The sequence below is a fragment of the Oncorhynchus mykiss genome, chromosome 31, assembly GCF_013265735.2.
Source record: "Oncorhynchus mykiss isolate Arlee chromosome 31, USDA_OmykA_1.1, whole genome shotgun sequence".
NCBI lineage: Eukaryota > Metazoa > Chordata > Actinopteri > Salmoniformes > Salmonidae > Oncorhynchus > Oncorhynchus mykiss.
In genome coordinates this window covers 40413757-40431588 of record NC_050571.1, presented here as the reverse complement: position 1 = coordinate 40431588, position 17832 = coordinate 40413757, and the positions used below count along the sequence as shown (strand labels likewise).

The following is a 17832-nucleotide window of genomic DNA, read 5'->3' as shown; positions in this document are numbered from 1 at the left end:
CCATCTTCCTGCGTAGTCCTCTCCTGCATTTCTTGCGGGGAAGCAGGTTTGGCGGTGGTCATGATGACGGCCTATTTGATTCCCCAAAAAATAAGGCGCTCTGGATTGGTCACTGGAGTCAGATGTGAGGGAGTTGGTTGATTGCCACATTAGTGGCCCTCTAGGATTACGGCTGGGCTGACCGTGGGGGAGTGCCAATTGGCTGTCTCCGGCCATCCCTCCAGAATTACACCTTTTGCTCCGCAGTATCATGCTCAAACTTTTTCAGCTTTTTCCACTTGTCTTTGTCTCTTCCGCAAGTTTATCACAAATGTTTTCCATATTGGTCAGAATGTTCTCTCTTTTGTCCTTATGGGTGATCTTGCTTTCTCAATCAACATTTAACTGTGTCACTTGATCTCTAGTCGTGCTCAATTGTTCTGTCACTTCGGTCAGTCACAAAAAGAGGGATTGTTCGAACCAAGACCGGGTGTTTTCTGTATCTATAATCCATTTCTGCCTTTCATTTGATTATCTTAGATAATCACTTAAGGTGACATCATGATAATATTGTTTTGTCTCATGGACCTGTAGATTCTTGAGAGATGTGATAACTGAGTCTGCATTGCAATCTGTCGTTGGGCCAGTTTCGTCAAAAACTGAGTCCTTCATTATGATCCGGGAATAATCATCCTCTGAGAACTCAAATGACTTGCTTTGGCCCGCCTTTTGAGAGTCTGCTATTTCAGCCATAATATCAGAAGAAAGGTAGACTTGTGAAAGGGGAGTCTCAAAAATTAGTGCTGTATGGTAGAGAGTTCATGTACAAAAGCTGAAGAACATACGCACTGTGATGGACATTTAACACATGTTCTGTTCTAATAACCAATTGCTGTGTTCATGCAAGTGACTGATTGAACGAATCCTCACTTATCAGTATCTGCAATTTGGCAGTTCGCCCAGACCTTGTTTTGAGAACGAAAGATATCTCAGTTTCAAGGTCTCAGCTTAGAGAGAAGAAGCCTTGTGAGGTACTGGTCTGTCACATGTTACAAACCAGTATTGGTCGGTCACATGAATGAAACAAAACGGTAATGATGAATTAATCATGCTAAATCATGCAAATATAACTTGTCTGTGTATAGCAGACAGCAGAGCGTCTGACAGACGTTCATTATGGTGCATTAAGTTGGTTGGAACCTCTCCAGTGCGCTGAAAATAAACAATGACTAATTTAAGATGGACTTTGAGTGTCCCTGTGTAAGAATTTCTACAACAGCACATCCAGGTACTTTCCGCAGGTGCTGGAGTTGTTGGCAAACCCATGGAAAACAGAAAGGAAAACGCTGCACACTGCTGCTCATGCTCCCAGGTGATATTTATTTACAACAATGGTTCAACCCTTAGGTCTTCATCAGGCATCCATCCATATCCCAGGTGGGGGTGGAAGGTCCTATATGTGACCCGTTTCAGGAAACTAGGAGTATGTCGCAGGTCACTACTTCACAGGAGAGGCGTTTCTACGTAAACTTATTTTTTTTTAATCAGCAGCTTAAAAAAAAAAAAAGAATCACATATTAAAACTGTTGAATCTAGGGGGCACTATTTTCATTTTTGGAAAAATAATGTTCCCAAAGCAAACGGGCTATTTTGTCAGGACAAGATGCTAGAATATGCATATAATTGACAGCTTAGGATAGAAAACACTCTAAAGTTTCCAAAACTGTAAAAATATTGTCTGTGAGTATAACAGAACTGATATTACAGGCGAAAGCCTGAGAAAAATCCAATGAGGAAGGGACTCTTATTTAGAAAGCTCTGCATTCCTATGCGTCCCTATTGAGCAGTGAATGAGATATCAACCAGATTCCTTTTTCTATGACTTCCCTAATGTGTCTAGTGTCAGAATACATAGTTTCAGTCTTTTATTTTACATCAACATTGCGTCAGTGGTCAGCTGGAGTCTCTCAGTGTTTTTTGCGTAAAAGACAAATGCGGCCATTGTTTCTCTCTTTCCTACTAAAAAGCCACCTGTCCCGGTTGATATATTATCGAATAGATATTTGAAAAACACCTTGAGGATTGATTATAAACAACGTTTGCCATGTTTCTGTCGATATTATGGAGCTAATTTGGAATATTTTTCGGCATGGTCTTGACCGCAATTTCCGGTTGAATTCTCAGCCAAACGTGAAGAACTAACGGAGTTATTTCGGCTACAAAAATTATATTTTTGGAAAAAAGAAACATTTGCTATCTAACTGGGAGTCTCGTGAGTGAAAACTTCCAAAGCTCATCAAAGGTAAACGATTTAATTTGATTGCTTTTCTGATTTTCGTGACCAGGTTGCCTGCTGCTAGCTAGGCATAATGCTATGCTAGGCTATCGATAAACTTACACAAATGCTTGTCTTGCTTTGGCTGTAAAGCATATTTTCAAAATCTGAGATGACAGGGTGATTAACAAAAGGCTAAGCTGTGTTTCAATATATTTCACTTGTGATTTCATGAATATGAATATTTTCTAGTAATATTTATGTGCGTTATGCTAATTAGTGTCAGTTGATGGCAACGCTCCCGGATCCGGGATGGGTAGTTCCAAGAGGATTTATTAAGACTCCACTATGCAAGTATCCATTTCAATAGAACATCACTGCAACAACTGTTTCAGATCACTCTCGTCTGTGTGCCAGAGCGCAGAATAACTGATGAATTTATGAAAAGCTAAATTAAATTGTTGCTAGGAGCACAGTTAGTCACCAACACTATGGATAACATGAAAACAGCCTAACCAGCTCTGCTAGGGTGAGTGAAATGGTCAGAGTTTGGGTGGGGGCTAAAGTTTAAGATGATTCTTATGGCATTGTACACGGTCAATTTGAACCAGAGTGACTTGACACAACAACGGGCCAAGCAACGGAAACGACACAGGAAGTCTAATTTAATGAAAGGAGTTGCAGTCTGCTGTGAAGCATTCATCCATGTATAAGGGTAAGAGTCTAGCTACAGTTTCAGATACTATACATTTCTAATTTTGTCAGAAAGTTGTTTTCATTGCAAATCAAAGCATAGTTTTAGCTAGCTAGCTGACATTAGATGGCTGGCTCGCCAGCTTACATTACGTTTATGATCTGTGTGTAGTAATGTTATCTCAGAATGCCATTTCGCATTGCTAGTTATGGCCTAATGTTTGCTAGCTAACTAGCTACCTTTGAACCTATTTGGTTAACTTTAGCTAGCTATGACAATCGGTTTGTATTGCTAGTACTCTATGGATTAGGATTAAGATTCAGATTCGTTGTTTAGCTAGCATGTCTAAACAAAAGACTCCACTATGCCAGATGATTACATGACCCATCAAGTTGGCCAGGTGTGTCTGACGGTGATTACAGCAATCTATTGTATAATAATGCCAAAATATTTGTTTCTGGAATTTGTATTTCAGCACCAGTAGAACACGCCTGATTCTCTTCCACCAGTCATTCAAGGAGAATGGTCTAATGTCTCCCATCAAAAAGAGAGCTGGCCCAAGCAAGCACAGCTTAAACTGAAGCATGAGGACTTGAGGCGAGTGGTGAAACGTCATTAACAACTACACAGATGATAATGCAATAGTGTTATAAGGACGCTGCCCAGGACACAAACACTTTGGTGGAAAGCTACTGCCATCCCATGTGACAAAAGCAGCAGTGTGGCGTCTCTACAAGGAATGGAACACTTGGTATGTAAAGCATGAACAACACGTTTTCATTATTTAACTGACCAACATGACTGGCACTACTTTTATTGATCTGTATTTTCCAGAGGTACGTGTAGTCGGGCTGTGTGTTATATCATTTTAACTTCCAGTTTCCAAGACGATGTTTCTGTATGCAGTGCTGCTGCTCTGCACATTTGTAGGTAAGTGAAACTTACCTGATAACTATGCATTACAAAATGATATCACGTTTTACATTACATTTTCTTTTCATTAACTTATCTTAATGTTCTTTTGTTGTTTGCAGGTGCACTATCCTTCTGACCTTATGCAGCCAGGTCCCATCTACTTTTTAACTCCTCGCAAGTGTGGCTTGTTTGGTGTCTGCTGTGAAGGAATACCACAACAAGTCAACTACTTGATTGATGTAGGCATGTCATCCAGCAAAGGCAGCAGCGCAGTCATCAACTACATGCACCATTTCTTTACCAACCACGGAGTTGTGGAAACACGTGTTCACCTGAATTGTGATAACTGCAGTGGCCAAAACAAGAACACGTTTGTGCTCTGGTATTATGCCTGGCGGACCATACACATACTCCACCACAGTCTGGACCTTCACTTCCTGATCAGAGGCCACACCAAGTTTGCCCCCGGCTGGTGCTTCGCCCTCATCAAGCAGCACTTCAGAAAGACCGGAGTGAACACTTTGTCTGAGATTTATTGGTGTTGTGAAGGACAGCACTGTGACAGGGGTCAACATCCTACAGCTGGTTGGACTGGAGGATGGTACGGTGCTGGTGGAAAGCTATGGCTGGCAACAACACCTGACTCCGTACTTTAGGCCGCTGCCACAGTTCAAGCAGTACCAGCACTTCAGGTGAATATCCTTTTCAGTGCATTGTATGAGGTTGTTGTTCTTATCTAAACTTGGGAGATTAATTGATGTTGTGCAAGGTTGTAATGTCTTAATTATTTTTGTTATTTCCTGTTTTACAGCTTCGATGCTCTGGAGCCTGGTGTTGTTGTCGCCAAGGAGCGTTCTCAGTGGGGACCAGGTTTCAGCTGCTGCGCAACGCTGATCCTTCCTCCCCATAGATGGCCTGCCTGTACAAGCACCACCTGGACTGGACAGAACTAGACAAATGTATATTTTTGAGAAGATGAGGGAGTTTAGCCACGAAGAGGCTATGGGCATCACATGCCCTGCACCAAAGTCAAGGGCAGGACAGAAACAGGCTCTCCGAATATAGATTCCCTTCTTCATGTGTGGTTCGGACGGACCAGTCATCAGTACTATCTGAAGTACCTCTATTCACATGACTCTCTCCTAACACACATACATTGCTGCTATATTATTCATTCATCCTGCTGCTTAGCCACTTTACCCCTGACTGTATGCATACAACTACCTCATCTACCACGATCGTTTTTGATATTGTTTGTGTACGTACTGTATTTTTTCTTTATATTGACACTGTCTATTTGAGATACTACTACTATACAAGTAACCATTTGGCTGTACCGTTTACACCTTCTGTAGAGACCTGTCCACTTGGCAAGATATGGCTGGGGGTTATAGCATTTCTTTCACATGACCCATCAATTTAGACAAGTGTGTCTGGGTAAGCGTCATCTAATATTTATTAAATCTTTTCTGTTTACCTGGAATGTTTTGTTATTGTAGACTACTACCACTTTTAGTCTTATCCTTACTACACTACTCACTGTTTAGTACATGACCTCACATGTGAATCCTTAAAGAGATGGGTGGGGCTAGCTTAATAGGGCGTGAACAATGCTGAATGGGTGTAGACAAAGGAGAGCTCTCCAGTAGGTACCAAAATATTAAAAGGCCATTTTCTCAAAAGAGAGTTTACAAGTTCGTCAACTCTCAAACCAGAATTACTTCCCCATTGTTCCTCAAATGCGGCAGGTAGCCTAGTGGTTAGAGCGTTGGGCCAGTAACCGAAAGGTTGCTAAACCGAATCCCCTGTTCCTAGGCCGTCATTGTAAATAAGAATTTGTCCTTAACTGACTTGCCTAGTTAAATAAAGGTCAAATAAAAAAATGCAGTGTATGATATACAATTTTGTAGCTCTGAGTCTCTACTTCTATCCAATGTAAAACACACAATTTCAAATGTTGCTACATAAGACCGATTTGAGCCGGTCGGTCACATATATAGGGGCAGTACTCAGTGACATCACTTCCTGAAATGCAGAACAGGCCACATTACTCAGACATGGGGTCGGACTTATCAGATATATAATTAATCAAGGAATTCAGATTTTGCATGATTACATAACAGAACTACATAACCAGTAGAAATACAATGCTCAAAAAAATAAAGGGAACACTTAAACAACACAATGTAACTCCAAGTCAATCACACTTCTGTGAAATCAAACTGTCCACTTAGGAAGCAACACTGATTGACAATAAATTTCACATGCTGTTGTGCAAATGGAATAGACAACAGGTGGAAATTATAGGCAATTAGCAAGACGCCCCCAATAAAGGAGTGGTTCTGCAGGTGGTGAACACAGGCCACTTCTCAGTTCCTATGCTTCCTGGCTGATGTTTTGGTCACTTTTGAATGCTGGCGGTGTTTTCACTCTAGTGGTAGCATGAGACGGAGTCAACAACCCACACAAGTGGCTTAGGTAGTGCAGCTCATCCAGGATGGCACATCAATGCGAGCTGTGGCAAGAAGGTTTGCTGTGTCTGTCAGCGTAGTGTCCAGAGCATAGAGGCGCTACCAGGAGACAGGCCAGTACATCAGGAGACGTGGAGGAGGCCGTAGGAGGGCAACAACCCAGCAGCAGGACCGCTACCTCCGCCTTTGTGCAAGGAGGAGCACTGCCAGAGCCCTGCAAAATGACCTCCAGCAGGCCACAAATGTGCATGTGTCTGCTCAAACGGTCAGAAACAGACTACATGAGGGTGGTATGAGGGCCCGACGTCCACAGGTGGGGGTTGTGCTTACAGCCCAACACCGTGCAGGACGTTTGGCATTTGCCAGAGAACACCAAGATTGGCAAATTCGCCACTGGCGCCCTGTGCTCTTCACAGATGAAAGCAGGTTCACACTGAGCACATGTGACAGACGTGACAGAGTCTGGAGACGCCGTGGAGAACGTTCTGCTGCCTGCAACATCCTCCAGCATGACCGGTTTGGCGGTGGGTTAGTCATGGTGTGGGGTGGCATTTCTTTGGGGGGCCGCAGAGCCCTCCATGTGCTCGCCAGAGGTAGCCTGACTGCCATTAGGTACCGAGATGAGATCCTCAGACCCCTTGTGAGACCATATGCTGGTGCGGTTGGCCCTGGGTTCCTCCTAATGCAAGACAATGCTAGACCTCATGTGGCTGGAGTGTGTCAGCAGTTCCTGCAAGAGGAAGGCATTGATGCTATGGACTGGCCCGCCCGTTCCCCAGACCTGAATCCAATTGAGCACATCTGGGACATTATGTCTCGCTCCATGCACCACAGACTGTCCAGGAGTTGGAAGATGCTTTAGTCCAGGTCTGGGAGGAGATCCCTCAGGATACCATCTGCCACCTCATCAGGAGCATGCCCAGGCGTTGTAGGGAGGTCATACAGGCACGTGGAGGCCACACACACTACTGAGCCTAATTTTGACTGTTGGATCAATGTTGGATCAGCCTGTAGTGTGGTTTTCCACTTTCATTCCAGACCTCCATGGGTTGATACATTTGATTTCCATTGATCATTTTTGTGTGATTTTGCTGTCAGAACATTCAACTATGTAAAGAATTTTTCATTCATTCAGATCTAGGATGTGTTATTTTAGTGTTCCCTTCATTTTTTTGAGCAGTGTACATTTGTCTTCTCTTTGCTGTGGTGGTCACATCTCTCATCTCTATACAGCCCCATTCCTATGCCGCAGGAGACACCTGCCTTGCATCTGGCAAATCAGGTGTCTGTTAACACTAGAAATGAACAGCCTTTCAGCCTATAAGTACCCGCTAGAAAAAGTTGCCGGGCATCCCCTTTAGCATACGCGTCAGATGCATATCAACCTGCAAGATGCGCAAACATAAGCACCAAGGCTTGATAAATAGTGCATCAACAATTGTAAAAGGATGAATTCCAATTATTTGTGGAAATATATCCATCTAAAAATACAACTAAAATAGTTAAGATAGACTCAAGGATATGTTTTGTATAACTCCACAAAGTCCTAGTGAAAAATGTAAGCCTATAGACTATTTTGGTTTTCCTTATCATAAAAACACTACAGTGTAATCCATTTGATCAAGTTCATTTGTAGATTGAAACAGTGACGACATTCATTCAGTGAGGAGACTGACGCATGGGTACCAATGCCCTTTTGGCACATTTGTCTTACTTAAAACAATTCTGACAACTGAGCAATGTAAAATATACATATTTAGGAAAAATCAGGGAAGATGGAGGGCATTGCAATTTCTGGGGCATTTTTTTTTTTTTTTTACAAAATCAGAATGTCGGTGGCTGTTGGCCTAAGACAGTTGTAGTGTTAATGTCATGTCCTAGGCAAAGGTTTCTACCTGAAGCTACCTGAAGAGAAACGAGATCAGGCATTAGTAATGCGCTTCCAAGCCTGTCCCATATCCTCTCCCTCTCACTTTACTTCCCGTCCTCCTTTTGGGCTGTCTTTAGTATTCATCTGGTGCGCTACCTCTATCCTGACCCTATCCTCCAGGGAGCAGGATTAAAGAGGGATGACTGCTTGTAAAGGAGTGTGGGATACAGGATGTGCGTTAAGGGATACCACCTCTAGATCTCTGGAGCTAAAGAAGTTGAATTTACTGATCTTTAGAGAACTAGCCCCTTTTGACACTCAGAAACACAGCCCTGGCAATGTGTTTGCACCATCTATTTTCCAATTGGGTGCAGTCTGCACAGATTTGACAAGGACATACAGTGCCTTCAGAAAGTATTCACACCCCTTTACTTTTTTCACATTTTGTTGTGCTACAGCCTGAATTTATAGGCCTACGCACAATACCCCATAATATCAAAGTGGAATTGTGTTTTCCATAAATAAATAAAAAAGTAATTAATAAAACAATTAAAGCTGAAATGTGTTGTGTCAATCAGTATTCATCAAGTCTAAATAAGTTCAGGATTAAAAACTTGCTGAACACAGTGGTGGCTGCATCATGTTATGGGTATGCTTGTAATTGTTAAAAGGACTGGGGAGTTTTTCAGGAAAATAAAAAAAATGGAATGGATCTAAGCACAGACAAAATTGTGCTTAGATCCAAAGCAATTCAGTCTGATTCTGTCTGCTTTCCACCAGACACTAGGAGATGAATTCCCTTTTCAGCAGGACAATAACCTAGAACACGGGTCAACAAGGTCAACTCAACTTGAAAATCTATGGCAAGACCTGAAAATGGTTGTCTAGCAATGATTTGACAATCAATTTGGCAGAGCTTGAAGAATTTAGAAAATAATAATGGGAAAATGTTACACAATCCAGTTGAGAGTCTTACCCAGAAAGACTCACAGCTGTAATCGCTGTCAAAGGTGCTTCTACAAAGTATTGACTCAGGGGTGTGAATACTTATGTAAATTAAATATTTCTCGATTTCACTTTCAATAAATTTGCAAACATTTCTAAAAACCTGTTTTCACTTTGTCATTAAGGGGTATTGTGTGTAGATGGGTGAGAAGAAAATCAAATAAACCCATTCTGCATTTAGGCTGTCACCCAACAAAATGTCTAATAAGTCAAGGGGGTATGAAAACTTCCTGTATGTGTGTGTGTGCATAAGTCCTCTTTCCCCTCTCCAAGACGATGGCTCCTGGAGGGAGGATCAACTCAGCAGCCATCGTTTTCATCAATTATTGAAAGGCTGGCGTGCGTTGAGAGAAGGAGGCCCCCATGTTGGACTGGGCTTTACGGTCTGCTTTGATTGCGGTATGAAGCTAGTTATCAATCAGCCTAATTGGAATTAGATGCCAGTAACAAAGAGGCTTACAGGAGCTTAATGATAAAAGGCCCCTTTAAAGGGGGGAAAAAAAACCGTCCACCCAACAAACAGCTCTCTGATTTCCTCTGTGTGCCCCATCCCTTCTTTCCATTCCATAACTTTGCTTACAGCTTCTCTTTAACACACAATCTGTGATGCATAGCGTAATGTATATACATTCAAGACGTGGGGTAGCACACCTCGCTCATTTATTAATCATCTCTTTCTTTTAAGTTATGCTCTTTGAATTTTGCTCTAGGTGACTAACCTGTTGTATGAATTCATGAGAAAATCAATTAGAGGCGCAAGGCATTAAAACGATGTACAAAATGTTCGAAACGATCTCTCGCATCTTTTGCAAATAACATCCAGGGGTAGCTTGCTGCACTGCTGTTTTAATTCCATAATAAATTGGCACGTGGCCAAGGCGTCGTCGTCTTCATCATCGTCATCGCATTATGATCCTGTCCCAATAATTACACACTGCAGTTTCATGCTAGATGGGAGGAATATACAGAGTCCTTTGTCTCTGTTGAAATGTTGGGTTTCTTCCCCCTTTCGGCTTTATGTATCATGGCATGGTCGTGCTCAATTCAATTTCCGTGAATTAATTGAAATTCCAGACTGTTTCGCCAGCCTCTTGTTTTAGGCAGAATCAATGTTTTGAGTATATATATATGGGCATCCTAAATAATACATTTCAAGGCTTTTCATTTTATACTGGAAAAATAACTAATTTGAAAAATCTTGCTAAATCTTCTACTTTATCATTGGTCTGCTACAGTAAGATAAACACAAAATTGCCAAGATAAACATATGGTTAGCTGGTTCCTGGGCTGTTGTGAATCAGTGTAAGTTGGAATGAATTAACTTCTGAATGAATCATCACTATTGACATTCACTGCCGTGAGTGTACAGTAACTGACCTGTTTTCGGAGCTGAGGTAGCAGATGAGGTGGGAAGCCCAGAGCAGGGGCCCGGCGTATGTGCTGAGGGCGGTGAGGAAGACAGCCGGGGCTTCTACGTAGCTCTCCAGTCCCACAAAGCCAACCGAGATGTCCACAGTGGCTATGCTGTTGGAGTTTCCCTACAGACAGACAAACAGAAGACGTACGTTTTATTAAGCTTCATTTTCACAACTAACCTTAACTTACTTAGCTAACTTATTACGAAGTAGACAAAGTAGCTAAGTAACGTTGCTAAAGGAACTTAGTTAGACAAAGTACATAAGTTAGCTAATGTAGCTAGTGTAGCTGACCTAAAATGAACATACAGTGGGGAGAACAAGTATTCGATACACTGCCGATTTTGCAGGTTTTCCTACTTACAAAGCATGTAGAGGTCTGTGTATCAAATACTTGTTCTCCCCATTGTATATATATGAAGATTGCACAATACACTCCATGTTAACTTTTGAAAGAAGTCAGAAGATGATATGAATAAAATGTGTCAGTCTCCTGCATGCTCCTCCACTTCCCAGGTAGCTAGCTATTCAAAGCTCGCTGTCTGTCAACTCTCTGGCCTTGTAAGGGTTGCAGTGACTGGGTGAAATCTCCCTTCCCCTCCACCTCATCTCTCCTCCTCCCCACTCTCTTTGGCTCAGTCTCATTCCCCTTTCCATTTCCTGACGAGGGCTCAGGAGTGACACAGATGTGATGGAAGAGCTCTCGGCGACTGCAGCGGGAGCTGAATTAATTCACTGGCTGATGAAGGCCACTAGCTCCCCTCTCTCTCGCCTGGGTGTGTATGTGTGTGTGTGTGTGTGTGAAAGGATCTGTGTGTGCCAGGGCAACGCCACCCTCCAACGGACAAACCCAACACCATATGAGTGGATCATGTACAGTGCCTTCGAGAGTAATCACAACCGTTTACTTTTGTTTTATGGCAAGTTCAGGAGTAAATAAGTTGCATGGACTCACTGCAAAATAAATGCATGGTTTTTGAATGACTACTACATCTCTGTAGCCCGCACATACAATTATCTGTAAGGTCCCTCAGTCGAGCAGTGAATTTCAAACAAAGATTCAACCGAAAAGACCAGGGAGGCTTTCCAATGCATCGCAAAAAATAATAATAAAAAAAAAAAAAAGAAGACATCGAATATCCCCTTGAGCATGATGAAGTTATTAGTTACACTTTGGATAGTGTATCAATACACCCAGTCACTACAAAGATACAGGTGTCCTTCCTAACTCAGTTGCTGGAGAGGAAGGAAACCACTAGGGGATTCCACCATGAGGCCAATGGTGATTTTAAAACAGTTACAGTTTAATGGCTGTGATCGGAGAAAACTGAGGCTGGATCAACAACATTGTAGTTACTCGACAACACTAACCTAAATGACAGAGTGAAAAGAAGGAAACCTGTACAGAATACAACTATTTCAAAACATGCATCTTGTTTGCAACAAGGCACTAAAGTAATACTGCAAAAAATGTGGCAAAGAAATTAACTTCACATCCTGAATACAAAGTGTTATGTTTGGGGCAAATCCAACACAACACATTAATGAGTACCACTCTCCATATTTTCAAGTATAGTGGTGGCTGCATCATGTTATGGGTATGCATGTAACCATTAAGTTTTCTGGATAAAAAAAAGAAACAGAATAGAGCTAAGCACAGGCAACATCCTAGAGGTAAACCTGATTCAGGTTCAGGCCAAATATACACTGGAGTTGCTTACCAAGATGACATTGAATGTTCCTGAGTGGCCTAGTTACAGTTTTTAACTAAAATCGTCTTGAAAATCACTGTCTAGCATTGATCAAAAAATATTGTACCATCCAGGTGTGCAAAGCTCTTAGAGACTTACCCAGAAAGACTCACAGCTGTAATCACAAACATGTATTGGCTCAGGGGGTTGAATACTTATGTAACCAAGACATATTAGTGTTTTATTTTAATATATATTTTTCTTACATACAGTATGTTAGAATTTTTCTTCCACTTTTACATTAGAGAGTATTTGGTGTAGATTGTTGACAAAACTATGCCAATAAATCAATTTTAATTCCACCTTGTAACACAAAAAACAAATGTAAAAAGTTAAGGGGTGTGATTACTTTCTGAATGCAATGTATGTTCAAAAGTTCCACACAGCTGACCATTTTAATTTACTTTGTTATTTAACCCTTATTTTACCAGGTAAGTCATCTGAGAAAACATTCTCATTTACAGCAACGACCTGGGGAATAGTTACAGGGGAGAGGAGGGCGGATGAATGAGCCAATTGTAAGCTGGGGATGATTAGGTGGCCGTGATGGTATGAGGGCCAGATTGGGAATTTAGCCAGGACACCAGGATTAACACCCCTACTCTTACCATAAGTGCCATGGGCTCTTTAGTGACCACAGAGAGCCAGGACACCCGTTTAACATCCCATCTGAAAGACAGCATCCTACATGAGGCAATGTCCCCAATTACTGCCCTTGGGTATTTTTTAAACCAGATGAAAGGGTGCCTCCAACTGGCCCTCCAACACCACTTCCAGCAGCATCTGGTCTCCCATCCAGGGACCAACCAGGACCAACCCTGTTTAGCTTCAGAAGCAAGCCAGCAGTGGGATGCAGGGTACGCTGCTGACCATGGACTGGCTACAATCGGAGTCTCAGGACATTGGGCTGTTCAACTCGGCCTACAGTAGGACTAGGTTACAGTTTTATTGAGACAAGCCAAAAATGTGTCAACATCTTATTTTTCCTTACGAAAACAAGTAACGATAACAAGATGCCATGAAAAAAACGATAACTGTAACAAATACGTTTTCATTTTAGTTGATGAAAATGTGACAAGACGTCCACGTGAGACGAATGGACAATCAATTTGACATGAAGCTGTTTAATCATCAGCGGGCATGCCTTTGCGACATTTTTAATGCGATCCTCTCATTTCAGCAGCGTGGTCTGATCGACCTGATCTTTTGAACGGATGCCAGGACACTTCAATTGTAACTAACCAAAACTAGAAACAATAATGTTTACACTCCCTTACTTTCATGTAGGCTATTTTTGCTTTGATCACATCAGATACCTTTTTTTAAAAAGGTAGAGGCGTGGATCAGAAAACCAGTCAGTATTTGATGTGACCACCATTTGCCTCATGCAGCTTCGACACATCTTCTTCACATGGAGTTGATCAGGCTGTTGATTGTGGCCTGTGGAATGTTGTCCCACTCCTCTTCAATGGCTGTAAGAATTTGCTGGATATTGGCGGGAACTAAAACGCTGTCATACACATCGACCCAGAGCATCCCAACCATGTTCAATGGTTGACATATCTGGTGAGTATGCAGGCCATGGAAGAACTAGGACATTTTCAGCTTCCAGGATTTGTGTACAGATCCTTGCGACACAGCGCATGGCATTATCATGCTGAAACATGAGGTGATGGCAGCGGATGAATGGCATGACAATGGGCCTCAGGATCACATAACGGTATCTCTGCGCATTCAAATTGCCATAGATAAAATGCAATTGTGGTCGTTCTCCATAGCTTATGCCTGCCCATACCAGCAAACCCCTCGCCCACATCATGGCATACACACTGTCTGACATCTGCCCGGTACAGTTGAAACTACGATTCATCCATGAAGAGCAAACTTCTCCAAAGTGCCAGTGGCCATCGAAGGAGAGCATTTACCCACTGAAGTTGGTTACAATGCCAAACAGCAGTCAGGTCAAGACTCTGGTGAGGACTGAGCATGCAGATGCGCTTCCCTGAAACGGTTTCTGACAATTTGTGCAGAAATTCCTCGGTTGTGCAAACTCAGTTTCATCAGCTGTCCGGGTGGGCTGGTCTCAGACGATCACGTAGGTGAAGAAGCCGGATGTGGAGGTCTTTGGTTGGCATGGGTACACGTGGTCTGTGGTTGTGAGGCCGGTTAGATGTACTGCCAAATTCTCTAAAATGACGGAGGCGGCTTATGGTAGAGAAATGAACATTACATTCTCAGTCAACAGCTCTGGTGGACATTTCTGCAGTCAGCATGCCAATTGCATGCTCGTTCAAAACTTCAGACATCTGTGTTATTGAGTTGTGTGACAAAACTGCACATTTTAGAGTGGCCTGTTATTGTCTTCAGCAAAAGGTGCACTTGTATAAGGATCATGCTGTTAAATCAGCTTCTTTATAAGCCATACCTGTCAGGTGGATGAATTATCTTGGCAAAGGAGAAATGTTCCCTAACAGGGATATAAATAAATTTGTGAACAGCATTTTAGAGAAATAAGCTTTATGGAACATTTCTTGGATCTTTTATTTCAGTAGAAAGCCAATATGAGGGTTTGCGCTCAGGCTAGAATGAAAGGCGGCCGTTGCGTGGGTGAGAAAATATCTGTAGAGTTCAAAAAGTACTCGCACTCAAAACCATGAAAAGGAATAAAATTTCATTTCAGCTCATAAAACATGGGACCAACACTTTACATGTTTGTTCAGTGTATTTACTTGTTCAGTAATTCAATTGGGAAATTCAAACATTATAGATTATAAAATGAATTAACCAATATAATTTTTCTGAATAAACATACACGTTACTCTCATGAGTGCTGTTGGGTCTGGGAGAGGAGGATGAGGAGGGCCGGCACTCTCACTAGAGGAACTGTCACTATTCTCAAAAAGAGGAAGAAGGAGGAGGAGCAAGGCCACTGTCATTACCGGGCCCGGGCAGTAAGGTATCCGCAAGTCAGTTGGCTAGCTTCCAAATGCGATGGTGTTTCGTCTGTTGAGGAAGAGGTGGTAGCTTTGCTGATGTGATCTTCAGTAATTTTGCACGATCTTGATCAGATCAAGCTTTTTTTGCTGCGTTTTTTTGTGCAACACTTGGCCTTGCTTTTTGTTGACCAACTCGCTCTCCCTCCGAGTCTGACCTGATTCACATAACTTTTTAAAACTTCATAACCAGTTAGGAAGCTGAGGTAGGCTGCCACCGGTGCCCTCTGAGAAATAGGCTAATTAGATACATGACAAGTATATTGTCTGTTTGACTCACCTACTACCCATGTAGTAGGTCATTTGACATAGGTGCGAGATGACGGGCCCATAGGGCTGCAGGGGTTTACACCACGCCAGGGGCCTATTCGCACTGTTCCAACTGTCTGTCTGTCTGCCTGCCCCTCTACTCTCTCCCTCACTGCCTCGCCTGCTCATTCTATTTGCTATAAAAGATTTGAGTGTCTGTTTAGTCTTTGGTCTATTGCGTGTAGAATAGCCTACTCATTGATAGCCCCTACTTTAGTGAACTTGAGACATTGTGAGATACAGCTTTCATTACCGATGCACAGTTCTGAATGTCTGCCTGGTATGCCTGGCTGTGCACCTACACACTCTCTCCATCACTAGATCGCTCTTTCTTTGCTGTGAAAGATGCAAGAGTTTGTGTTCTTGGAAGTAGCCAACGGCAACTACTCATTCTCCTCCGTTGCAAAAATACTGAATCTTGGGAGTTGATGGGAAAGAAGTCAAATAATCTATTATTTTGGAGTCGACTCTCCACCACTAGATATCGACATGGCTACAGTAGGCTAGCCAAGAGGAATGCTAGGTGTCTTTTTGCAGCTTTCTATCAACAGTAGCCAGCATATTGCTAGTGTGTTCCCTATTGAAGGTTTACTTTTGTGAATGTAAATAAATAAGCGCAGCGAGTAGATTGATGGGTGCTTCTTTTTGCGCTGGACAACTCGCGTTTGCTGTGTGAAGACGTCAACTCGTGTACTGCTCAAGTTACTCGAGAAGTTGTGACCCGCAGGAGCGTGGTTATGCATGAATAAATGGCCGATCATATTGCTCAAATAGCATGGCATTTACCTGTGTAGTCTTCAACGGTTTTCAATGGTAGACTGTGACAGAGGAGGTAAATGTTGAACTGGAATGCAAAAATGTGCTGAAAAGTTACTGGCCCGACAGAGGAGATCCACTAGCCCGACCAACAAATTTTCCATTGGCCTCGGGCCAGCGGGCCATAGTTAATGTCGGACCCTGCACGCGAAAGAACATAAATTAAAGTGCAAGAAAACAATTGGCTAAGTGGATTTTGACAAATTATTACCACATTATATGGGACGTGCAAATTCACTAACGTTACATTAGGATGTACAAATTCACACTCTCTCCCTCTGTGTAAAGAAATGTGACGGCAACCATAGCGCACACAACACACAGACCCAGGTACCGAGAGGCTGTCCCGCCAGCAGCGTTTCCCTGTCGTCGCTCACTTTGTGACTGACAGGCGCCTTTCCTATCAATAGATAGCTGAGAAGATGCATATCGTTCATTCTAGCGGGACCGGGCTCGGCAGACTGATTTCTGACTAGCGAATTGAAAAGTAGCCTAGTTAATTTAAGTGGAAAAAGTACCAGGCTGAAAATGAGTCTGTAATAGGTTGTATAGTCGACAGCCGGCGCTAGTGAAAAACACTGTATGAGCCTTTATGGCTCGCACAAGCCAAGGCTACAAACTCCTTCTTAAAAAGTCATAGCCAGGTGTAGGCATAGCCAGGTTACAAGTAACATACTCCACAATGAATACTATATCATCTAACCGCCCGTTACCTGGAAGTAGAAGAAGGCCTGTCCGAACCAGTAGTGCATGATGGTGGTCTGGGCAGCGTCATAGTGGAGCTTCTTCCAGATGAACTGGGCCATCAGGGACTGGACCAGCAGGCAGCAGCATAGCACCGGCAGGTTGTGTGCCCGGAACAACAGGGCCACCAACAGAACCACACCACTGTAAGAAGATGTATTTATTGTCCAATAACTATGTAATATGAGTAAATAAGAACAATGATTTATTCTAAACTGACTTGCGTGGTTCAAAAAAGTTTGAATAAAACAATGTACACGAATATCAGACAAATATCTGAACAGGATTCAAAATTGCCACCTGCCGATTGCTAGCCCACATCTCTATTCTGTAGGCTACTTGCCGTGTAGGCTACCTACCTGTAGATTTCCCACAATCCCCTGCTCTTCAGCCGGGCGTCGGCTGTGATGACCTGGGACCTCAGCAGGTCCTTGGAGCCCGTGAAGAAGATGCCCAGGATGAAGACGTACACGAAGCGTGCCTTCATCGTCCCCCTGAGGGGAGAAAAGAGATGAGATTAAGTAGTTAGCCTGTTGAGAACATTTTTCACGGAATGCGAGTGTCCAAGGGCTGCCCAAGAGCCTGTTACTAGCCC

General features: G+C 42.7%; 1 protein-coding gene across 2 annotated transcripts in view; it reads right to left on the bottom strand.

Moving 5' to 3' along the window:
* Nucleotides 1–17832, bottom strand: part of LOC110505154 (GPI ethanolamine phosphate transferase 2) — a 127032-nt gene that overhangs the window by 6977 nt on the left and 102223 nt on the right. For both annotated transcript variants that reach the window (XM_021584178.2, XM_021584179.2), the window contains exons 11-13: nucleotides 17597–17731; nucleotides 17207–17381; nucleotides 10587–10747 (exon numbers count right to left, since the gene is read on the bottom strand). In XM_021584178.2, the coding sequence (XP_021439853.2) occupies nucleotides 10587–10747; nucleotides 17207–17381; nucleotides 17597–17731 (471 nt within the window). The remainder of the gene's footprint in view (nucleotides 1–10586; nucleotides 10748–17206; nucleotides 17382–17596; nucleotides 17732–17832) is intronic.